At 46.3% G+C, this 24,702-nt stretch overlaps 1 protein-coding gene across 4 annotated transcripts in view; it reads right to left on the bottom strand.

The window, feature by feature from the left end:
* Window positions 1-614: 614 nt before the first annotated feature.
* CPXM2 (carboxypeptidase X, M14 family member 2) overlaps window positions 615-24,702 on the bottom strand; it is a 219,719-nt gene continuing 195,631 nt past the window's right edge. For 2 of the 4 annotated variants that reach the window (XM_055246335.2, XM_055246325.2), the window contains 6 exons: window positions 23,521-23,717; window positions 21,987-22,166; window positions 16,884-17,181; window positions 12,232-12,371; window positions 9,672-9,771; window positions 615-2,009 (listed from right to left, as the gene is read on the bottom strand). In XM_055246335.2, the coding sequence (XP_055102310.2) occupies window positions 1,756-2,009; window positions 9,672-9,771; window positions 12,232-12,371; window positions 16,884-17,181; window positions 21,987-22,166; window positions 23,521-23,717 (1,169 nt within the window). In that variant the 3' untranslated portion in view covers window positions 615-1,755. Of the gene's footprint in view, window positions 2,010-6,209; window positions 7,674-9,671; window positions 9,772-12,231; window positions 12,372-12,545; window positions 15,819-16,883; window positions 17,182-21,986; window positions 22,167-23,520; window positions 23,718-24,702 lie in introns of those variants that run through there. The other 2 variants (XM_063616959.1, XM_055246361.2) reach the window with 2 other exon arrangements.

The raw sequence follows: 24,702 nt of genomic DNA, 5'->3' as shown, positions 1-24,702 counted from the left end.
GGAATTCAATGGTGCGATCTTTGCTCACTGCAACCTATGCCTCCCAGGTTGAAACGATTCTCTTGCCTCAGCCACCTGAGTAGCTGGGACTACAGGCATGTACCACCATGCCCAACTAATTTTTGTATATTTAGTACAGACACGGTTTCATCATGTTTTCCAGGCTGGTCTCAAACTCCTGACCTCAGGCAATCTGCCCACCTCAGCCTCCCAAAGTGCTGGCCCATTCATTTCTGTACTGTATATATCTGCTTTTGTGCTACAATAGCAGAGCTGAGTGATTATGACAGAGACTGTATGGCTTGCAAAGCCTAAGATATTTACTGACCCTTTTAAAGAAAAGTTAGCTGACCCTGAGTACAGATTGTGCAAAAGCTACATGAGAATCTTTTCTCTAAAGATGCTCACTGGCATCTCCAAGAGCCAATAGTGGGTCCCAAACATGTGTCTCTCCTGGGAAAGAGGCAGAAAACATAGTGCTGTCAGCATCAGTGCTGAGCTCAGTGGGGGTGCAGGATGGCCACCCCTAAGCAGGCACTTCGTCTAGGCTGACCAACCTCAGAAAGAGGTAATGGGGTGGCTGCAAGCTTACCCAGAAAAGCGACACACACCAGAAGGGTCTTACCATTTGCTTTATTTATTTATTTATTTTTTTCATTTTTCCCAGGTCAGTGAGGCAGCAACATTAACAAAAAGTGAGACATACTTTTTTCTTGCAAGATAATTCAATAATTCTTTCCAAACTGATGCTCCACAGATAATCCTAAGAGGTTTTCATTACATTTAGCCTAATCTGGAAGATCTGGCATTCTACATATCAAAAACAACTCCCAGGCTGATATGAGGCCAACCCATGAGCACTCAATTCCACGCAGGGGCAATACCTCAAGCAGAGAGAGGGCTTCAGGCCAGCCCCCTTCTGGCTCTTTCCAGTCCTAGCAGGTAAAAGAGGAGATCCAGGCTAAATTATGTGGCCCCTCAGGAAGGCTGGCACCTCTGGCTCTCCCTACGTGGGGAACCTCCAGGGCTACTGGATCAGCAGGGAGTTTGGGGGTTCTTTATGGACCCAGAATTTGTGCAAGAAGCTCCATGCTTGCTGCCCAACAAACTCCTGAATGATCTCCTGAATGATTTCTCTCCTTTTCTGAACACACTCCTTTGTTGAAAAAGGAGACTAAACAGATTCAAGAGGCTCACTGATGCGCACTTGGCAATGATACTATTGTCAAAAGAACACAGAATTTATTTGTAGCAGCTTGCAATGTCCCAGGGCCAGAGAGGGTGGATTCTCTTAGGATGTCTGGGAGCATCTCAAATGGTAACATTTGGGACAGCCCAGCTGGGGAAATGCTGCAATTTTAGCTGTGCAAATTGCAAATGCATGTGGAACCCTTGCTGTCACGCAAACAGGGGAAGCACCAGAATCCTTTTCTATGCAGCCAGGACGCTCTGAACGGACAGGCTCCCCTCTTTCTCTTTCTCTCTCTGATTCCCAGGTTGGCTTGCTGAGTTCTCTCACTCCCATCAACTTTTCTTTGCTGCTCTGTCCAAGTTATTTGGATAAATGGGAACAAAGAAAAGAAAACAGCCTCAGCCTCCAGCCTTCCCTTTTGGGACCTGCCTCACAATGCACCCTCTCTTCCAGGCACTTCTTGAATTACAGAGGAAACAACAGTGAGTGAGTCCACTACGGAGCTACTACCAGGTTGGTTTAATTTGCATGGGTCCCAGACGAGTCTCAAGGGCCCAGGAGGGTCACCCACGCTGTCGTCTCTTCCGCCCCCGCAGCTTCAGCCGCCTGGCTGGCAGGCTGACGGGCTGCTTCCCAAACTTCTCCAAGATCTCTCGGATCCTGGCCATGTTGGTTTTGCTAACTGTGAAGTCACACCGTGTGGCCCCCATGTCATAGCCAACCATACAGTTCTTGGTGGATGCAGTGAAGCCTTCGGCCCTTGCTGTGACCACATACTCTCCAGGGTTCAGGAGGCGCCAGTAATCCCCATCGTTGGCTGTGAAAAAGAAAACCAGGGGAGATTCAGAGCAGCTCTTGCTAATGCAGATCCCGCCAGCCCTCGTCCAAGACCAGCTCCCTGGGCCAGAGAGAGACTCTCAGGCTGGCAACATGGAATCCTAGCTCCTGCAGATGCAAATTCTTGATGCATTTTGGAAGCCAAGATGTTTTCCTCTCTGAAAGTTGCCTTAATGGTTTTAACAGGGAGGGGAGGTATAGGCTCCCCGCAGTGTCAATACACAGGAGCAAAGCTGGAGAGCCGATCACTAATGCTCTGTGACAATATGAGCCATTCATTATGAACTTGAATTTCCAAACGGTATGCCCTCGCCACAAAATGCCATCTTGAAAAGCCATCAGTGCAGGGCCTCCTGGCTTCCTTAGCATGGCTGCAAGTACACAATAACCATTTTTTAAAGGTGTGGGCTCTTCACTTCTGGAAAGAGAAGGAAAGGACTACAGGGACTGAGGTCAGATGGCCCCGGAGAGGCCCTGGCACTTGTACCCCATTCCCTGGCTGGGGCCTGGAGAGACTTGGGAGTTGCAGGGCCATCTATACATGGATGCTGCGGGGCAGAGGAGCCTTGAGACCGCATGAGACCCATGCTGGAGCTGAGGTGGTGCCCGTGCCTCCCAGGTAACTACCGGCCGATTAACTCCCAGGCACCTAATGTGACCTGGGTCCATCCTCAGCTCTAGGCTGGATCCCTGTGGTGGGCGCGGTGGTTCACACCTGTAATCTCAGCACTTTGGGAGGCTGGGTTTGGTGGTGGGTGCCTGTAATCCCAGCTACTCTGGAGGATAAGACAACAGAATCGCTTGAACCCAGGAGGCGGAGGTTGCAGTGAGCTGGGATCACGCCACTGCACTCCAGCCTGGGCGACAGAGTGAGACTCTGTCTCAAAAAAAAAAAAAAAGACAGGTTCTAGGCTGAGGTCACTCCTCCCAGAGAGCCTACAGCCTGGTGAGAACATTTAGATCCACAGCATATCGGAGACCATGAGACAGAAAAGGAGACACCAGAGGGCCATCCCGGGGAACACTACCCACACGCAGAAAGATGAGGCTGGCACTGGCTCACTGAACCCTCCAAGTGACTCTGTGATGCAGGCTGCAGGCTGCAGGCTTATTTCCTTTTCTACGTGAGTAATTTGATGCCCAGAGAGGTGTAGTATCCTGCACCAGGTCACACGGCTAGTAATCAGCAGTCTTTCGCTTGTGACAATCTGAATGTCCTGCCCAGTCTAAAGCTTTGGAGCCAGGTAGAGAAAAGGTTGGGTTTGATCAAGTACTAAGTAGGCCCTGGTCAAGGTTTGCTTGTCTTAACAAGTCCTGAAGTCTTCTAGCGGATGGAAGAAAACTATGTGTGTGTTTGTAAATATATGTCTCCCACATACACAGATCTATATAACACTTTGAAGCATCGTGTTGAAATCATGCACATTCTCATTTCAATTCATCCAAGACACCCCGTGCAATACACCGAGCTCACAGGAGCACAGGACATGATGGGAAATGAAATGTGCAGGCAGTCCTTTGCCACATGTACATCATTAAGGAGCTGAATAGAAAACAGGACTCCATCTGAGAGGCCCAGGTACACGCTCAGGTGGGCGGCTCCCTGGCATTTCTTGGCGCTGTGTCCTGGGTCTTTTTTTAATGAAATGGAAAGTTCTTCAACTAAATAAAATGCCACATTATACCTTTTCAGGAGCACATCGACAGGCTGAATTATGCCATCAGGTGACTCGAGCTTCGTAGCAAAGTTTGTCTTTGGAGATCTCCCTCAGGGTCCCCACAGTCCCTGACAAGCCCGAGAGAGCCACCTCCTCCACGTGCCCTCCCTGTCCTCTCCCCTCTCCCTGCTACCAGGCAGTCTGTCCTTGAGAGTGGAAACGGCCTCCGCTTCCTGCCTCGCCCTGTGTTAAAGCTGTAGGCGCCTGAAGAGCCCATGTTTTCCTCTTCTGTGCTCAACATGCGTGCCGTTTACCCTCCTGGATTAAACACTGAACGGGTCTGAACATTGGTTTATCTGAATGGGCTGGAGAGAAGTGAGCGACCAGGACAGCACATGGCTTACTGGCCTGAGAGGCAGAGCATATTAGGTCTCAACTACCAAGAGTGCTCAGAGGGGATTAGTTAAGGCCAAGAACCTGCCCCCGCCAACAGCCGTTGTGGGGCATTGGACGCTGGAGGCCCCTGGAAGCAAACCTCTCAGTGGGAGCACCTGACTCAATGGCACTTGGAGGTTAAACACCTCAGGGAGGGGGCAGCCCAGGTTCTCACCAAGGGAGGTGTTCAGTAAGCTAAGCAGTGAAAGAAACCCACAATTAATGGTTAACAGCATAACTGGCTCAAGTTCCTGTTTCTAATAAGCCTTTGTGATTCCCTTTATCCCCGCAAAAGCCAGAAGAAGCCCTCCCTGCCCCCTCCCTAGTTCACCCTCTGTGCTGTCGCTGGCCTTCTTATACGCATCATGGTGTTTACTCCCTAAACCTGCCGTTATCGCAGGGCCACATGGAGATGAAATCCAAAGTCCTTGGCTGGCCCGAGCCTCTGGGTTCCCAGTTCCTGCCCTCCCCTATTGTATCTCACACCCCTTTGTTCCAGCCATTCTGAGTGCTTTGCAGTGTTGCCTCAGGACACATACCTCACACCTCTGGGCTTTGCATATACTGTTCCCACTGCTATTCCCAACTCCTGTGCCAGGTCCACTTCCTTTCACCCTTTGTAAAGTCAGGCCTTGCAAGATTCCATTTAAATGCCTAGAGTTCGTTTTTTGTTTTGTTTTGTTTTTTGAGACAGAGTCTCACTCCATCGTCCAGGCTGGAGTACAGTGGCATGATCTCAGCTCACTGCAACCTCTGCCTCCTGGGTTCAAGCAATTCTCCTGCCTTAGCCTCCCGAGTAGCTGGGATTACAGGTGTGCACCATCACGCTTGGCTAATTTTTGTATTTTTTTTTTTTTTTTTTTTTTTAGTAGAGATGGGGTTTCAGCATATTGGCCAGGCTGGTCTCGAACTCCTGATCTCATGATCCGCCCACCTCGGCCTCCCAAAGTGCCGAGCATTACAGGCATGAGCCACCACGCCAGTTCTAGAGTTCCTTTTTTAATAATGAAAGCTACTCTTACTAAATTTCAAGAAATTTGTTCTGTCCTTGTGGCCCTGTAAGGTAAGCCCTCTAATTTTTGAGGAGAAATAGACAAGCAGGTGGAGACAGTGTTCCTGTGAGCCTGAGGGTTCACTCCATTCGGATAATGGCTCAGTGCTTAGAGCAAAACCCAACGCAGGTCCTGGGGGCTCCTTCCACATCATTGCACTCCACTGCTCCCAGCCGGCCTCTCTCCAGCCACACAAGTCTTCCTGTTGTTCCTTGATTCTTGACCCTGAGCCTTTGCAATTACTGTTCCCTCCAACTGGAATGCTATTCTTTGCTCTTCTAAAGGCCAGCCTGTGTATGTCCCCTTAGGGAGGGACCCTTCGTTGGCTTTCCCACCTATTTGTAAATATCACTTGATTTATTTTTTTCATGGCACTGATCATAGTGTGTAGTGAACTTTTAAATCTTCCTTTGGAATTATCTCTAGGTCTCCTTCACTAGAATGTGTACTTTTAGAGGCCATACTTGTTTTGCTCACTGCAGTATTTCTAGTCTGGTGCACAGTAGGAGCTCAATAAGAAAGGTCAAAAGAATGAATACAGTGATCAGGACTGTGTGTGGGTTCACACAGTCAGAATGAGGGGTGTTGGCCATGTCATCTCAAAGCTTCTACTGCAGAGACATGGATCTGCCTGATGCCCTCATTGGCCTGGCAGGGCACGCTGTCCTCAGTTCTTGGCTGTTTTCCCCATGTCTTCCTTGAGGCTCTCATTTTCTCTGCTTCTGTCTCTAGCCACTGGAAAAGTCTGGAATCACTCACATTATGAAAAGCAGGAGATGCAGTGTTGGGCTGCTGTCCCCATGAGTGCTCAGGTCTGTGTTCAGGGTGAACCTTTTAGGGAGCTGCAGTGGAAGTCAACACATAATGGGCATCCTGGGCATTCATGCACGCCAAGCCTGTCCCGCAGACTCTGGCCAAGCGATGGATGAAAGAAGTATGCAGATACAGGTATTTTGCCTGAGCGTGTGGCTAGGGGACTGCACGGCTTAGCACCACTGACGAGAGTGCAGCCTCCATAAGCCAGAGACGTTTGTATTTATTTAGTACAGATTTAATGACAAAGGCTTGGAGCAAACACAATTTGTGGGTAATTAACATTGTCGACCCCCCCCCCCCGAGTAGAGAGCAGTCCTGTGTGCAAATGATCAAAGGTTGGTTTCTGGAGACATAAGTAAACAAATTCATCTAGATAAATTCCTTTACATTCCCTTGTTATCTACCCTTTGCCCTTCCGAAGCTTTCACAAAACCTCCTGACCTTCTAAGAAGGTTTGCGTCTTTCCTTAAAATTTCTTCCGTCACCCTGACCCATCTCCTATACATGGGCAGAAGGGGCAACTCAGGCCTAAAGAATGTCCACACATGAGCAGATCAGTTCAATACCCACCAAGCAAAGGACAGGCATGTGGAACGGTGAGCCGGGTGTCTGTCCAACATACTGATATGCATCTAACTCAAAGCATTCCTACCAGCTTCCCTCCCTGTGGAATTCCATTTAATAACCCTGTTTATTTTATGCAAAATCCATCCCAAAATAAAACTTGTCAGATCACATAAACCTCAGACAGAAATCAAGGCAAATTCAGAGCTTTTCTTGAGAACCAAAAGATTCTGAAACAGAATAAAGAGCCGTGTGTAAAGTATGGAGTTTATCTCATAGTGTAAAGTATGAGAATACACTGGGAAATTATTTATAGAGGGGAAAATCAAGGGAGGGAGATGCATTTCCCATTAGCTCATCAAAACTGTCTCCTTGATTGCAGAGGCTTGAAACTCAGCACCCATTAGGCAAAGTATTCTATCTTGGCTTATGAGGCCCCAGGGTCTTTTTATCTCTCACTCAGTTCAAAACTCCCACATTTTCTCACATTGCGTACAAAGCACCAAATAGTCAAGGAATGTTCTAGGCTCTTTTAGAATTATCATTTCAAAGGAGCTTCATTTATAATGTTTAAAATATAAATCCTATGCAGAACCACATCATACAGCCTTTCATGCAAATGATCGCCAACACTCTGCGTGGTCTCTGGCACATTCCAGCTATGCAATCTACATTTGCTGAATTAATTAAGGAATAGTGAATAAATATATGAAAAAAATGAACACCTATGAGGGGCTACTACGTACAACATTCCATGGTATTCAGTGTGAAGCCTCATGGTTCATGGCTATAAGATCAGTGACAAATGGTAGGAATGTTCAGAAAATATTATTGAGCAAAGAAATCTGTAACTAGATGAGAAAAATGAAATTTATGGCATTACACAGCAATCTACTATTTTTGTGGCATTTTAGACACATTTCACCCATTTACATATTTGGTCTTTTATGCCAGGCCCACGCTAGGGAGCCTGGCAATGAAGGATACATGGGCCAGGTCTGAACCCCAGCCTCACCTCATCCTAATGTCCCAAAGTCTGCTTCCTGGCAGGTGGAATGGGATCTTTTGTTGGCATGACAGAATCATGGGAACAGTTTGCAGAGAAGGAGCCTCTCCTCCCTGTTCAAGAAAAATGGCATGGAAATAAAGGAAGGAGCACCAGATTTGAAGTCTCCAGTGCTTGGCTCAAATCATAGCTCTGCCACTCACTGGGTAAACCTGGAACATCATGGACTGTTCATCCGCCCATTCACCAACAAGTATTTATCGAGCATCCACTGCTCAGAAGTGGCCAGGCAGGGTACTCGTAATACATTGAGGAACAAACCAACAAAACAGTCAAGGGCTCCTGACCTCGTGGGGGCGAAGAGACAGAAACAAATCCTGAGCAGAGTACACATGAGCCTGTTACCTGGTGTGTTAGAAGGGAGACATGCCACGGGGAAGGGACAAAGTTGGGGCAGGTAAGAGGGACCAACAGGGCAGTGGGGAGGTGTGCCATGCTCATAGGGGTCAGGGTTGGCTGCACTGAGATGGTGACGTCTGAGCAAAGACCTGAAAGGGAGGAGGCAGGAACCCAGGGACCCCCCAGGGAAAAAGGTTCAGGTGGACAGAGGCGCCGCAGTGATGACCCCCTGTGTAGTTGTCAGTCCACGGGGAGCAGTGGGAAGTCAGATCATGGGACAGTCAGCCCTGTTTGCCTAGGACATGGGTGGGAAGTGGGACACAGGATTTTCAGTTTTAAGTGGGGCATCCCAGGTCATGACAGCCCTGTGGCACAAAAGAAAAACCTGGACTTGTCAAGCACCTTTATTTTCATATCACTTTCTAACCAGCAAAGAACAGGGCAGAGTCCTCTGGGACCCTGAGGGGCACCTGCAGGGCATCTTCCAGCCCACCTGGGGGTCGGAGACCCGAAGCCAAACCCCACTTACCCCTTAACCATCAGTGGGTCACTGCCCTCCTTGAGCTTGTTTTTCACCTGAATAAGTGGGAAAGAATGGCCTGTCTCCCTTAAAGGGATAAAGTGAAAACAACTGAGAGAAAGCACGTGTGAGCGTTCTTGGAGAACAGATTGTGTGGGGAACAGCTCCTTGTTCCTGCTGTTGCTGAGTGATCCAGAGGCAGCCTTCTGCTGTCCTGACGTGGTATGGCCACTTCATATTTGGTTTATACAACCCTGGGTCTTACAATTTCTTTTCTTCCATAGCAAAGAGAGTTGGAATAAGATGTCAGCACTGCCTTTTAGAGATCATCCTCTGACCCTCAGATTATCCAAGTTCCTAGAATTTTGTACCCTCCATTCAAAAGGGAATCATGTGTGCTAACCCTAACTAGTTAACACCATCAGACACTCATCCCTTCCAGTGAGTGGGAGCTGAGTCTCCCTGATGCATTTCATCTAATGACAGCATCAAGAAAATACAATTTATGTGAGGAATGATGGAGTTAAATGACAGAGTTAATACAAGAAAGCTATTAAGAGAGTGGCATATAGGAGATGCCCACGTTTATTGTTACTGTTATTCTTATCCCACCCTTCACATTACAGACACCTAAGTCTTCCTAAGACATCACGCTCAGTGATTTCCTGTGCTTTAATGGAAAAATTGCATCCTCTCTGGCCAGTCCCAACCCACCCCTCCAGCTGTCCTCTTGCTGCTGGTCCCTCCAAACTCTCCACTCCTCCACAAGTCGCCCAGTCTATGGCTTCTCCCTCTCCGGAGCAGCCTGGCTCCCTTGCTCCCTGGCCCCTCTGCACTCATGGACACAGGCCACATTCCACCTGGTCTGAGAGCTAAGCTGCCTGCAGATGCAACAACTCCATAGAGACAGAGCTGCTTCCTCAACTCCTTAGAAACTTCCACTGCACCTGGAGGTCAGCTGGCTGCTGCATGACCATCCTGTGAATGGGACAGCGAGCAACCAGGAAGCACAGGCTGAAAACCTCCCTTTCAAAGGTCTCTTGAAAAGTGGGAAATTTAGAGGAAGGAGACTGTAATTTGGCTCTGAGTAAGACGTTTCTGGCAGTCATTTCATGATTGTAACCCAAGTAAAATACCTAAAAAAAAATGGGTATTTCTTACCAAGAGACAGTCTGTACACATTGGCAATTACCTGTTCGGATGTCATGGTTAATGCCTTCTATGGAGATAATGGCATTTGGGATTCCTTTTCCATGTGAATCTCTCACCAAGCCTTTAATGCCACGATGAACCTGCTCAGCGAACATGAGACACAGGGTGAGGTCACTGACCAGCTCTGGACACAACCGACACAATGGAGTGGGCTGTCAACCCGCCATTGGCCGGTTCCCACCAAGAACTCACACAGCACCACATCTTGCTCGGAAGGCTTGGAACCGAAAAGCAGGTTCATTGCTCGCTGCATTGTCGGGTTCAATTAACAAGGGCGAGGTCTTAGTGTAAGAAAAGTGAACTTGTTTCTGAAGCTAGCATTAGGGAAGCATCCTGCTTTAAAATGTGCCACTTCTCCTTTGGAGCAAAAAGCTGATACTTTTATAAGGGGAGGGGGCTAGTGAGCAAGGGCAGGGGTCCCCCTGCTAGCCTGGTGTCTTATCTACCAGACAGTTGAGTTGGCACCTTCCTGGGCAGAAATAAGTTGTAAAAGTGACCAATGGGCATGCTTTCGGCATGCCCTCCGAGGCCAGCCCCTGGAGGTGGGCGGTCTGCCTTGGAGCACAGATGAGCTTGCCCTGCAGGGAATGTCTGCTGAGGGGGAAGTGACAGGTTATTTTGCATTTCAAAAAGGGCTAAGTGGGAAGCAGGGGAAAGGAGAAAGGAGGAAAGAAGAGAAAAAAACCAATTAAATCATCTCTTAGAAAAATAGGAGTCCTTGGGTTATGGGCTTGCCTGGCTCTGTGTGGATTTGGAATGTAAACTTCTGCATTTCTTTTGGGTCCTTGCACCAGAAAGTCTTCCATTAGAACGTCCAGAGGCTTAAAAAATATTAGGATCCGAGACGGTTCACGGAAACACATTTACTAAAAACTGAAATTTAATTTTTATAGGCACATTTATTTTGACTTTGTGGGACTTGCTGACTTAAAAGTCAGTGGGAAAAGAAACAACTCAAAGAAACCTTCCTATAGATGACAACTCCATGCATAGACCCTTCCAATGACTTAATTGTGTCATGCGATGCACTCAAACCTTGTGCCTCAGTTTCCCTACCTGTAGAATGATGTGCCAATCCAAGGTGACATTCCATCATTACTAATGACTTTATGCATATTTCAAGGACTGGGCATTTTATCCATAGGAAGTCCTTTGGCTATGGCATCATTACTTAAGACTGATCAGGTTGTTACCGTCAAGTCCTTCTCTTTACAGGGATGCAAAAGAGAAAGAGCCTTCTCTTACCAAATTCCAGGGTGGGAACAGGAATTCCTTGGGTGAGAGGTTCCCCTAAGAACGAAAAATAGACTCACACCCTTCTGTGCCAGAGAAGCTCACTGGGGGCTGGGTCTCCCAAGACCATCATGGGACAGAGTCAGATGCTAAATCCCGGTGCCAAGCTCTGCCCCCTGCGCAGAAGTGCAGCCAAAAGTGCCAGCCAAAGCCATGGGATGAATGTGCCTTCTGACTCCTGAGCACAACCCATGGAAGGGGAACCTTGTGTCCAGCCTCAGGGTCTTACTTCCTAATGGTTGGAGGTTAAGGTGGAGTCAGAATTAACACTTAGAAAAAGCAGGAGCCCTGAGGCTTGACACTTGTTTCTGTTTAATCCATTACTTTCCAGTTACTCTGTTCCTTAGTGGGGCCTGGATATTGTTTGGTTAGTTGCAGAACTAGAACTGGTGAATTCACTAAGGCGGCAAGATGGATGTGTCTTTGACAGCCTACGGCAGGGAGGTGTCCAAGGTTCTCAGTGGAGGCAGCAGCAGCCCCTCCCCAGCTGGGCAGCAGAGCCCAGCGGTACTTGTTAAAGCTGCTCCCAGGTCATTCACCCTGCCACCTGCAACAGTGACTCTGAAGGCCTGGGAGGGTGTTAAGGACTCAGTTGTGTCCCCACCCCACCCCGACCTCCGTATTCATATGTTGAAGCCCTAACCCCAGTATCTCAGAATGTGACTATTTAGAGATGGAGCCTTCAAAGATATAATTCAGGGAAAATGAGGCTGTTAAGGTGGCGTCCTCCTAAGAAGAGGAAATTTGGACTCACACACAGAGGCGCATGCACAGAGGGATAACCACCACATGAAGAGGTGGCAAGATGGCAGCCGAGGAGACAAGCCTCCGAGGACACCGACCCTGTGGGCAGCTCGGTCTCGGACTTCTGGCCTCCAGAGCTGCAAGTCTGCCTTGTAAGCCACCTGGTCTGCAGTGTTTTGTGATGGCAGCCGGAGCGGACTGAGACAAGGGGCCTGGGCACATTGGCTCAAACACATAGCACCTGTTCCCTGCAGAGCAGCATCAGAGAGCTCAGGAACCAGTCCCAGTTGCTCCAGGCCAGTGGGGACAATGACCATTGGTTTAGAGCTCTCTTCCCTGGGGCCTGCTCGAGTATCAACACACAGTGGCTCCTCGCAGCACTGTGCTGGCCCAGGATGACGGCCAAGGTCTGAAGCTCTAATTCCATCTCGTACTTTCAGCCACCTCGGCAGCCTCATCCCCCAGCTAGTCCCCCTCATCCCAGCCACACACCCGCAATATACCTGCTCCATGAACACGATCAGGGATTCCCGGTTATTCTCCCACTCCTCAGGCAGCTGGCTCTCATGTGGGTATTTATCACAGCCCACGTAGATGGACAGTTCGAAGCAGTTTGTATGAAGGTAGCTGAAATCATTCAGACCTGCCAAGCCAATCGGACAATACTTTAACTGAACAATACTCAAAATGGCACTGGGGAATGGGGCACAGGGGGCAGCAGGGATGTTTAAGAACATTCGGAAGGCCTTGTTTAAACAGGGAGATATCAAGTATCTACTGTAGACAAAAATTTGCATTAGAGCAAATGTGTGTGAGTTAGAAAGAGTTTGGAGAGAAGATGCAGCTGGAATGGTTTGTGGTGAGGACAGACACATGGAAGTGTGTCTTTGACAAAAGAAGAACTGAAATAAGTGCTATTTAGATAAAACACTTTATTAAAGTAAAAAAGTTTAACGCTCCATTTTTGGAGTAAAGCTATCATTCATGAACACTATAGGTTTTAAGTGTTTGATTAAGTTTATCTCTACAGTTATGCTGTCTCAGCTATAGCTCTATGACGGTTTTCTATTTTGATTCCAAAAACTGCGATCCTTACCACTGTTTGCCAAGTGCCTCCTGTAAGCCAGGATCTGTCCTGAGCACTCTGCAGCCATTAGGTTACTTAATTTTCACCCCAAACCCGGCAGAAGTAGGCAACACAGCACAATTTTACAAATAGGAAAGTTGAGGTTGAAAAGGGGAAGAACAGTACCCAGGACCTTGTATGTGTCTGGAAAGGGCCAGAGTCAGGGTTTGGGCCCAGCTCTGCGTGGCGCTGCCCACGGCTCCAAATAGAGCATCCCTGCTTGGGGGCTTGCAGGCAAACCACTCTCCCAATACGCCTGAAAGCAGACAAGCCTTCTGCCTCCTGGCATGATGACAGCAGGACAGGAAGCCCCAGCGTAATGTGCAGTCGGTGTCTGGACTCATTTCATGGGCCACTGTTATAATACAAATTACCACCGAATGGTTGACTTAAAGCAACAGAAATTTATCCTCTCACAGTCTCAGAGGCCAGAAGTCTGAAATCAAGGTGTCTGTGGTCCCTCCAAAGCCTCTAGAAGTGGGGGCCTCCTCTAGGGGAGGAGCCTTCCTTGACTCTTGCAGCTTCTGGGAGCCCCCTGGCATTCTTTGTCTTGAGGCCGCATCACTCAGCTCTCTGCCTCTGTCTTCACATAGGCTTCTCTTCTGTCTTGCTTCTGTCCCTTATAACGACACTTCCCACTGATCTTAAGGCCCATCCAGGTAACACAGGGTGACCCCATCTGGAGACCCTGAATATAATGATACCTGCCAAGACTCGTTTCCAAATAAGCTAACATTCCCAGGCGTGGGGTTTTAGAAAGCAGACATCATCTTCTGGGGAGGCCGCCATTCCACCCTGTATGCTATTCAACATTTGTGAAATAAATAAATGAGTGTTTGATGGTATGAAGTACCAGTGGCTTCCTTCCCAACATTTTTGTTTTTGAACAGGATGATGATTAGCAAGCTGCGCTCTGCACGACTCACCCAGTAGAAGACCCCTCTGACCACCCTCCCTGGGCTCCAGGATCAGGGTCACAGAAAGCAGGAGTGCTCTGTGCCTTGGACAACTTTCCTTCATTCTCACTTAGTGCACCAGAAGGAACTCTCTCCTGCAATGCTCAGTATCAAAACCATGGCTTTGGGGTGTCAAGAGCAACTCTATCAATCTGCTGCCTGGTCACGGAAGTCAGAGGCAAAATGGCATTAAGTATACAGCCACCCTCTACCCAATTCCAGATTCCAACCATTCGAATGTCATCAGCAACGGGCCTCTGATCAAGCCTGTGATGAAACACAGTGAGCATGTTTTCAGTGAGAGCAGTGGAACAAAAAGGGTGGGACAGAGCCAAGTCAATGGAAAATCCTTCACGTGGGCCCCGGTCTCATTGAAGGAGACTGGTCAAAATTCCTTCAGTCAAATCTACAGTATGGAATTACAGACAGTGCAAGAAGGCCAGGGGGCAACAAACCACCAGGGAGCACAGGTTTCAGCTTTCTGGGAGGGCTGAACACCTGTCTGCAGAGAAAATGATTGTCACTTCTACCCTTTTAGTCCTCGTAAGCACTGAAATAAATGCGATATTTAAACATTCTGGAGTGAGCCTGCCATTTTGCAATATGTGTCTTCAGAGCATAGGAAGCTTTAGAAGAACTGGCAAAATGAGAAACCAGAGGGAGGTGGAGAAGCTTGGGCCATGCTGTCTTGCTGCTGCCTGCCAGCCTTCCAGAGTGTATCGCCTTGCTGAGAATACGTGGCCAGAGAAGGGCTTCAAAAGCAAAATGTGACTTCCTGTCTGAAGTGTGTGAACAACGGGCCATGATGCGCCCCAAACAGTTCTTCACAAGCCTTCGGTCCTAGTTGGGGTGGTGAGACATTCCTTTGTGTTCTGTCCCTGACTGGCATCCTTCTTTTGTCACCAGCTTCAGCAGGGAAGGCACAGCTGCATTCCTTACAGCTCTGTGCATCTGATGCAACCACAACACCTGCCTTCACCGTGGAGGAGAAGGTGCAGGGTTGCAGGAACAGAAAAGGTCACAGGAGTCTGGAGTGAAAGCACACACACTCCAAAAGATGTGCATTTCAAAATGTATTGACCCTTGTTCTCAACTGGGCCACTCCCCATTAACTAGTGCCTGGCAGGGCACAGCTAATGAGTGAGAAAAAAATGGAACAAAAAGGCGGAGGGGGGGTGGGGGAAAGGAAATTACAAGTCACATTTCATTAATCTGCAAAGCAATGAATCTGCAGATTTCATCACACTGTCAGGAAGATGAATGATTAAAAAGGCTCAAGCTACCACATGGCTCTGCCACAAAGCCCCAGAAATAATGGAAAATATAATGGATAGAAAAAAACAAATGCTACCTATGTGATTGTGTGGCAGCCAACTTCACAAAATGTTACGAGTGACCAACACTGGGGAATCCAGGTGTTCCCATGCCCAATTTAGTCACAGCAGCCATAAAAAATAAACAGGCATTTTACTTAAAGCTTTTTGTAAGTGGGTTTTTAGGGCTAAAAACTTGAAAAGCAAGAATGTTTTTTGCCATTAGGAATTCTTCTTGATAGACAGAGATTTGTATTTTTTTTTTATTTCATACAAGGTAAAACCATGATGGATTTAGATAAAATGCCTCTGCTTGGTCTGTAAAAGGCAAAAACATCAAGCTTTCTGTACATGTTTTAAAATGGCCAGGGAAACAAGTATTTCTACTTTGTTTTTCTTTTCCCAGGAGTGGCAACACACTTGAAAAGTATGTGAAGGCTGAGTTTCTAACAAAGTCAAATAATATTAACACTTATCAATACAGTGAAACCGACAATAAGGATGTGCTCATATGAGGTTTCACAGCAGTCGTGTTACTGCAGAGAGGAGTCCGCAGGGGATGGGAACTTATCACGACTGTTTCTGTGAGCCACACGTCAAGCACATCCACATCTTCCACCTGCGTAATCCTCACAGCTTCCTAGAGGGAGCTGGTACTACCAGCACCATCCTCCTCCTCCTCTTCATCATCATGCCTGTTTTTACAAATGAAAAATTGCAAGGGTTCAGAGAGGTTAAGTAACTGACCCTGCATCACACAGCAACTAAGTGACAGAGTGGGATTTGAACCCCCAGTCTGACATGAAAATATTTTGCAAATCCATCATTGTCTTGACCAACCCTCACAAAGGGAAGGAAACAAGCAAGAAGCATTATGCCTGGGGTCCTGCAGTCAATGCAGAGGGACTTCGGATGGGACATCCTCGTCTCTCCTGGCTTAGGGAACAGCCCTGAGACAGGAAACAAAGTGCCTGTCCTGACATGTGGACGGCGGGGCCCTCTGGCTGCTGTGAAGGAATTTCTGAAGCCTCTCCTGGGAGCCTCTACAGTCCTGAGTGGATGCCAGGAGCAATACTTTGAATTCCCCATGCAGCACACAGTCGGTGTTGACCGCGGGCTGTGGGTATGAGTGTGACGGGCCGGCCCGCTGGCCGCTGGAGGACAGCAGGTATGAATGGAACCGTCCTCACCACAGGTTCAGTCTGCAGCTCAGAATCCCTTCACAGCTGAGCTTGGAATGGATGCCCGGCCCCGCTGTGGGTTTACAGCACAGGACATCACCCAAGAACAGAACAGCTCTTACAGCTAAGAAAAACCTGGGCTCCAGCGCCAGCACCAGCCAGCACCAGCATGCTCTCCATCCCTTCACTGGGTGGGGATTTCTTTTTACTGTTGTCCAATATTGCCATTAACTCCAATTTTACCCATCTCTGACCCTATCAAATCTGAATCGCTTGGAGGCTAAGCACAGGCCACGGAGTCGGAGACCCCAGCTCTGTGTCTTTCTTGCTCAAGCAGATCCCTTTGGGTCTCCAGCCCCAGTTACCTCCTTTGTGCACTGGAAAGTGAGACTGGGGCAAGGATGGAAGGAGAGCCTGAGTGCTGCCCTCAGGAGAGAGTGCTGCGCTCAGGGGAGTGCTGGCAGGTCCTAAGTGCTCCATCGTGGCAGCCACCACTTAGCGATACCAGGAGGGCCAGGAGGAGACCCCTGCAGCGTCCTCCTGCGCCCGCAGCCCACTCTCCCCCAGAGGGAGTCTTACTTCCAGCGACGGTGTGCCAGGAGGCCCCATTGACAGTGCCCTCCTCCTTCTGGAAGTCCTCCGTGTGGCACACCCTCCTCCGGGCGTCCGTCATGAGGCGGTGCGTGGAGGCATAGGAGTAGGCCAGCCAGCGGAACACGTGGTCGTCGGGAGTGGGGGTGTGTTCCTGCGTCTTCCAGGGAGACCGCACCAGGTCGTAGGGGTACGCCACCACCAGCTCGCCACCCTGCAGGTTGCCGCCCAGCACAAAAGGGATTTTTTCCATCCAGGCTATGACTGCTCTGGTCTCGGCGGCCACCTGTGAACATCCCAAATGGACGAGTAAAATGAGCAGGAAGTCGTTTTCTCTCCCCAGCTGTCAAACAGGGACATAGTCGAAAAAGCAGTGCTTTTGTGGAATAATCTTAGTAAAGTTTAGAATTTCAAAATCAGTTCTGAGAAAACGTGAAGGAGACTTAGAAAGACTCATAAACCAATAAAAATGAATGGGCTTTGTTTGGATCTTGATTTAAACAACCTTGGGGAGCGGGGAATAACAGGGGAAATGTGAGCGAGCACTCACCAGATACTTGACAATATTAAGGAATATTTTATTTTGATATAATAACGGTAATGCCTTATGTTTGTAAAAGAGTGCCTTTATTTTTTAGAGATACCTACTGAAATCTTTACAAAGGAAATGCTATGATGCCTGGGTTTAGCTTCCGTAATCTGGGGGAGGAGGAGAAAGAGAGGGAAGATGTGGATGAAACAGGAATTGGTTAAGTGTCGGAGCTGAGATGGGTCCATGGCGATCCTGGGCAGCTTCCTCCCTAATTCTGTATGTTTGACATCGGTTAACAATAAAATTTAAGAAAAAAAGAAAATGATGTTAAAAGCTAAAATTTGAAAGTTTGATATGGTCAAATACTGATCAGTGAAACAAGTATTTATCATAAATTGCTAATCCCGGTGAAGATAATCTCAGCAAGATCAAATTGACAATGACAAAGAACAGACATTGGAAATCACACCATACAGTACAGAAAACTGAGTAAGGGATGAAATGGACTTGGGATTCATTAAGTTTTGTTGTTTTTGTTTAAACACATCAGGGGCCCTGGATTGGACCAATGAGAGAGTTTAGTTCATTGCACAGTATCACTGTTGGTCTGTGCTTGGTCCCCCTCTGGTTTTATTTATTTATTTATTTCAGACGGAGTCTTGCTCTGTTGCCAGGCTGGAGTGCAGTGGCGCAATCTCGGCTCACTGCAACCTCCACCTCCCGGGTTCAGGCGACTCCCCTACCTCAGCCTCCTGACTAGCTGGGACTACAGGTGCCCACCACCACGCCTGGCTAATATTTTGTATTTCAGTAGAGATGGGTTTTCACCATGTTGGCCAGGATGGTCTCGATCTCCTGACCTCATGATCCACCCGCCTCAGCCTCCCAAAGTGCTGGGATTTCCTTCTGTTATCTTTTTCAATATGGAAAACACCTGTGAACCCACTATCCAACCACAGACCTCACTAACAATTTCTGTTGTGTGTACCTACACTATCCTACTTATCCACCCTCCTGCCTCCCACTCGGAGGCACCCACTGTGTCCTAAGTGATATGATTCTCATTCTCTCTCTTTTGTTTTATCTCATGTGTGTATACCTGAAAGTATATTGTTTGGTTTTACTTGCTTCTGATCTAAAAAAAAAGGCAGGGGCGGAGGGGTGCAACTATATTGCTGGTTGCCTTCTGCAATTTCTTTTTTCCTCCCACTCAATTTTGTGGTTCCCAGATTCATCCTGTTGTTGAATAAAGCTATTTCCAGGCTTTTTTCACTTCAATATGGCGATCTCATTTAATGTATTAATACCTATTCTTAGATGACGGGCATTGGTAATTTTCAATCTTTTGCTATAACGAACAGTGTTGCTTTGAACTTTCCTTTACTGTCTTCTGGTACATATATGTTGGAATTTATCTTGCACATATCACCAGAAATGAAATTGCAGAGGCACAGGATATAGAAATATTCTACTTTACAAGATAATCAAATTATTTTCCAAAATCATCATGCCAATGTATACTCACCCACAATGTATAAGAAATCTACTGTCCCGTATTCCCTCCCACACTAGGGCCTTTTACTTTTGCCAGACAATGGACATATAATGTTCTCTCATCTGCGTTTCCTTAGTACTAGCGAGGTAGAACATCTTGTCATGTTTATTAACGCTGTTTCCTCCTCTCTTACCTTTTGTCCATTTTTCTACTGAATTGTTCATATTTTTATTATTTATTATTCTTCAGCTTTTAAATTTTCAACTTTCTCAGTTATGTAATTTATAAATAGCTCCTCCCAATTTTTAGCTTGTAACAGTTTTTCAAATCTTTTGATGAACAGGCTCTCTTATCTCCACGTAGTCGAATTTACTAATCTTTTATGATTAATGCTATTTGTATCTTACCTAAAATAGCCTTCCTTACATTAAAAGCTATATTCAAAATTTGGCGAGATAGTATTGTGAATAATTGTTAAATTTTGTCAAACACACCTTCCTATAGACAAATCACTTCATATTATTTCTTTGTTTCCTATCATTTCATTGATTTTTGCCCTTGCTTTTTATTTATTTTATGTATTTTAATTTTTTTTTGAGACAGGGTCTCACTCTGTTGCCCAGGGTGGAGTGCAGTGGCACAATCTCAACTCACTGCAACCTCCACCTCCCAGGTTAAAGCGATCCTCCTACCTCAGCCTCCCAAACAGTTGGGACCACAGTTGTGCACCACCACGCCTGGCTAAATTTTGTATTTTTAGTAGAGACAGGATTTCACCATGTTGGCCATGCTAGTCTTGAACTCCTGACCTCAAGTGATCTGCCTGTCTAAGCCTCCCAATGCCCTTGTTTTTAAATTAATCTCCCTTTCTTTGGGTTCCTTCTCTTATTTATTTATTTATTTATTTATTTGCTAACTTCTTAAGTTAGTTAACCTTCAGCCTTCTTTTGCAATATAATAACTTAAGGTTATAAATTTCCCTAAAGCACTATTCTTTGCTGTAATCCACAAATTTTCATATGTAATATTTTCATTATTATTCAGTTCTAATTATTTTTTAGTTGCCAGTATTTTTTTCTTTGACTTATTCTTTAGAAGTTTTTTATTTTCTAAATACATGATGAGGTTTTCATCAATCTTATTACAGCCGTCTAGTTTAATTGTATGGTGCTGAGACCAAGGTCTGTCTGACACCTCTTCTCTGAAATTTGTTGAGATTTCCCTTATAAGCCCAGTTTATCATCAATTTTTTAAAATGTTACAGGATTATTGAGAAGAATATTATCTAATCATTGGTTATAGAATTCTTATATGTCCCTTATGTCAAGCCTGTTAGCCTCGTTATTCAAATCTTTATCTTTGCTGATTTCTTATCTATCTCATCTATCCACAATTGAGAAAAGTTTTGGTGATGATAGAATTGTGTAATTCTCCTTGTAGTTCTAGTTAACAAGCTCAAATAACTAAATTCTAGTCTAAAAGCAAAGACTGAACATCCAGAGACTCTGTACAGTTGTGTTAAAAGGATTACTTAGTTCTTATAACCTAATGGCTAAGAAAGCTGGCAACCAAATTCCAATTTTGGTCTAAGTGTTTCCAAAGTATAATATAGCTTGAAATCTCAACTTTGCCAGGTGTCATTAGGATGTTAGGTGGAAAAACAAACAAATGAACAAAAAACAACTAAAACAGGTTCTGTGGGAAACATGAGAGCAGATTTAGAAGATAGAAGACTCAGGGTCCTCCCTAGTCTCCTGCCCGCATCAGCACCCTTGGGTATCCTAACTGAACCAAGTGGCATTGCCACTGTCTGTCTTCATCACCCTACTGCTCACTTCCGGAGGGCCTGGATGACCCTGTACTGTGAGTCACTAAAGGAGCCCTCCCTGCTGCTCCTCCTCAAGTAAGTGGCACCCACATGTGCTGTGCTGGGGGCTGGAACGCCAAGGGGGAGCTGCTGTCCTCTCTCCAGCTCCCTTGAATCCACAGTAGGAGAAGCCTAATCTTTTTTTGTTGTTTGTTTGTTTGTTTTGAGCTTGCAATATGCTTGTCTAAAATATAGCATTTCCCAGCCTTCCTTGCAGTGGTTGATACCATGTGCAACTGAATTCTGGCGGGAGAGAGTTAAGCAGAAGTATTATGTAGAACCGCTTATAGGAAATTGAATTATCTGAGAGAAAACTGTTTCTTTTCCCCAAGCCCTTTCTCTCCTGTTCCTTCAGAGACATGACAGCTGGAGCACCAGCTGCCACCCTGGATTATGACCTTGAAGATGAGTGTCACATGCCGACATGGCAGAGACAGAGACAGAGAGATGAATCCTGGATTCCTGATGATTACCAGGTTTCTACTTGGCTGGCCATTGGCTGGCTTCCAGGGTACTTTTATGTGAAGAAAGAAAGAAACTTTTACCTTGTTAAGGCACTATTTTGATTTTTCTGTGGCTGCAGCTGAACCTAACACTAACTTATACATCAACAAAGGTAGAACTCTTGAAAGATGTTCACAATCAAAGAATCAGAGCAAGGAGCTCAACTATGATGACCAGGAAAGACAATAAGAGGTATGGGAGAATTATTTCTTCTACAACATACTCTTTGTACAGCAAGACCTAAGAAATCTGGCGAAACATTTCTCATCTAATTTCATTTTTCTTTCCAAAGAAACACCACATGTCGTTAGCCCAAGGGGATGTACTAAAATAAAAAATAAGATATATTAAGCAATCAGTGAGGGCTAAGGATAATTTCTTAGTAATATAACCGACAGTAAAAAAGATAATAAAGGTAGTAACAAACATGTGCAATTCAGGGGAGATTGTTTTGGTTTTGAAGCTCCATGTGCTTGTTAAGAAATACAATTAAATGATTTCTCCTCTATGAAGAATCTCCCCAAATATCCACCTAAAAGGTAGTTATTATCTAGCACGCCTCTCTGCTTTTGGAGAAAACATGAAAGAAAAAAACAGTTTTGTCTCTTTCTTAAATGTCCTATCCTCTGCAAATACCAATGGGGGTAAGCCTGGCCTTTGGCTGTTTTACAGATGAGGGCTATTTTGACTCACCGTGGCATTTTCCGACAGAAACCACTCAGGGATTGCAATATAGTGATTGGGAACTTTCCTGGGGACGTTCTGTCGATCCTCTGCCTCCCAGAGCAGCGTGTTTAAATCAGGAAAGTTGTTGTTGACGTCAATTCCATCGTGGGTCCAGCGTCCCAGGGACCAGCCTCCCAGCTCCGAGCCCTGGAGACAAGTGAGAATGTGAAGAATGCACAGGCTGCAGGACAACTCGGACCCTCTACCATACAAGATGCATCTGTCTCCACTTCCCCTTAGGGAATGTCTCTAAGCCTCTAGATGCCCTTTGACCCAAAGATGGCATCTAAAGGAGAATATTGAAAAACTTCCTATTAATATTTGGTGGGTGATAGACAGTTCAGCCAAATTACTCCAAAGAGGGAATGCAGAGAACCACCCCTGCCACATGGAAGTGCTTAAAAAGCATTATGTTCCTTCTTCCACCCCTACCTTCCTCTCTTCTATACTGGCCAGGTGAACCTCTGAGTAGCAATGAACTCATCATCAATGGCCACCATAGTAATGCATTCTCCCTGCCTGCCCATGATTCTGGCTCACTATTTAGCAATGCAAATTCCTAACTGACTATATCTGCACCAATAAATGTGACCACACTTCTATACTGTAAAGCTTGCATTTGATAGGTACCCTTGTTTTAATATAATTTTCCATTTTATTCCCAGGTATTGAGATATATCACTGTCAATACACAACACAACATAATATTAACTATACTCTATGTTCTCTTTATACGTAATTCTGTACATATGCATATTCTATGCACACCTATAACCTATATACATTCTATATCATAATTGGGACACAAAATATGAAGAATATGTCAGAATAATAAAACAACTATCCTCAGAAGACTGATGAGAAGATTAAAGGTAATAATCAAGGCTAACACATGCCATGATTAAGTGCTCAGCCAACATAAAGTGTTACTATTGGATTCCATTATCATTGTGTATATAGCAATATTGCTGTTCGTCTTCACGTCCTCCAATTTGTCGGCATGTCCGCCTCTCAAGGCCACCATCATTCTCAATGCCTGCTTTGCACCTTTCATAAACCTTGTAGGCTTCCCTGCCTCAGCAGAGACAGTCAAAAATAAAACTCGTGTGGCCAGGCACGGTGGCTTACACCTGTAATCCCAGCACTTTGGGAGGCCAAGGCTGGCGGATTACCTTAGGTCATGAGTTTGAGACCAGCCTGGCCAACCTCCTCTCTACTAAAAATACAAAAATTAGCTGGGCATGGTGGCTGGCGGCCGTAATCCCAGCTACTTAGGAGGCTGAGGCAAATCGCTTGAATCCAGGAGGCAGAGGTTGCAGTGAGCAGAGATCGCGCCACTGTACTCTAGCCTGGGCAACAGAGGGAGACTCCGACTCAAAAAAATAAATAAATAAATAAAGCTCATAAGGTGGAATTTTGCATAACCCTAGGGCCGGGCATACTCTGGAGCTGGGGCCTCGCTGCCCACGTCCTATTGGGTGAGATGGGCCAGGGCCATTACCCCTTCGTAGGCCTTCTCGTAGCCATCGGGGTTGAGGGAGGGGAGGATGTGAATCCGCGTCTCCTCCACCAGGTGGACGATGCGCGCATTCTGGGCCAAGTACTCCTGGCACAGGAACTGCACCAGCAGCAGCAGCAGCTCCCGGCCCAGCACCTCATTGCCGTGGGCCCCCGCGATGTAGTGGAACTCAGGCTCACCTTTACTCAAAGACAGAGAGAAGCACAGGTTCATGATGAAACACTTAGGGCCAAACGGTGCTTGTCACATTGTGTTGGGGGGAAAGTCTTGAATAATATAAGCTTACCATTTTAGACCTATTTGTTCTTTCAAACAAACCTCTAAAATGACATCAGGGCAACTGTCTTATTCCCAGAGAGTCAGGTATGTAAGAAAATGTGTAGAAAAATCTGACATGACACCAGTCACAGGGTAATAATGTCCATTTTTACTTACCAAGAACAGATCAAATAACATAGTGCTTGGGGCTTAACATTAACAAGTTGAGCACAAGCCATAGCAATCAGTGCCTCTCTTTTGGGAGGCAATTATTTTTCTTAAAATAACTTCCTATTAAGTTTAACAAAGACAAATGAATATAAGCAGAGAATAGTCCATCAGGGCAAATCAGCAGTGACACAGTGTAAAGTGGGCTTCCTTTAGGTATTTTGTCTTTCAAAGCTCAGCTTTTGAAATCTTAGGGTACTATGGTTTAATGTATGTGTCCCCCCAAAATTCATACGCTGGAACTTAAGATCAAATGTGAGTATTAAGAGGAGGGGCCGGCCAGGCGCAGCGGCTCACACCTATAATCCCAGCACTTTGGGGGATGACTCCAGTGCAGGAGTTCAAGACCAGCCTGGGCAACATAGCAAAACCCTAACTCTACAAAAAACAAACAAAAAAAAAATTAGCTGGGCATGGTGATGCACACCTGTAATCCCAGCTTCTCAGGAGGCTGAGGTGAGAGGATTGCTTGAGCCCAAAATGTCGAGGTTGTAATAAGCCAAGATTGTGCCACTGTCCTCCAGCCTGGGAGACGGAATGAGACCCTGTCTCAAAAAAAGAAAAAAAATAAAAGAGGTGGTGCCTTCAGGAGGTGATGAAAAGATTATTCCTCTTATAAAAGGGCTCCAGAGAACTAGCCAGGCACTTTTGACCTTCTGCTCCTGCCATGTAAGACAA

The sequence above is a fragment of the Symphalangus syndactylus genome, chromosome 2 (genome assembly GCF_028878055.3).
Source record: "Symphalangus syndactylus isolate Jambi chromosome 2, NHGRI_mSymSyn1-v2.1_pri, whole genome shotgun sequence".
NCBI classification, from domain to species: domain Eukaryota; kingdom Metazoa; phylum Chordata; class Mammalia; order Primates; family Hylobatidae; genus Symphalangus; species Symphalangus syndactylus.
This window is presented reverse-complemented; position numbering and strand designations above follow the sequence as displayed.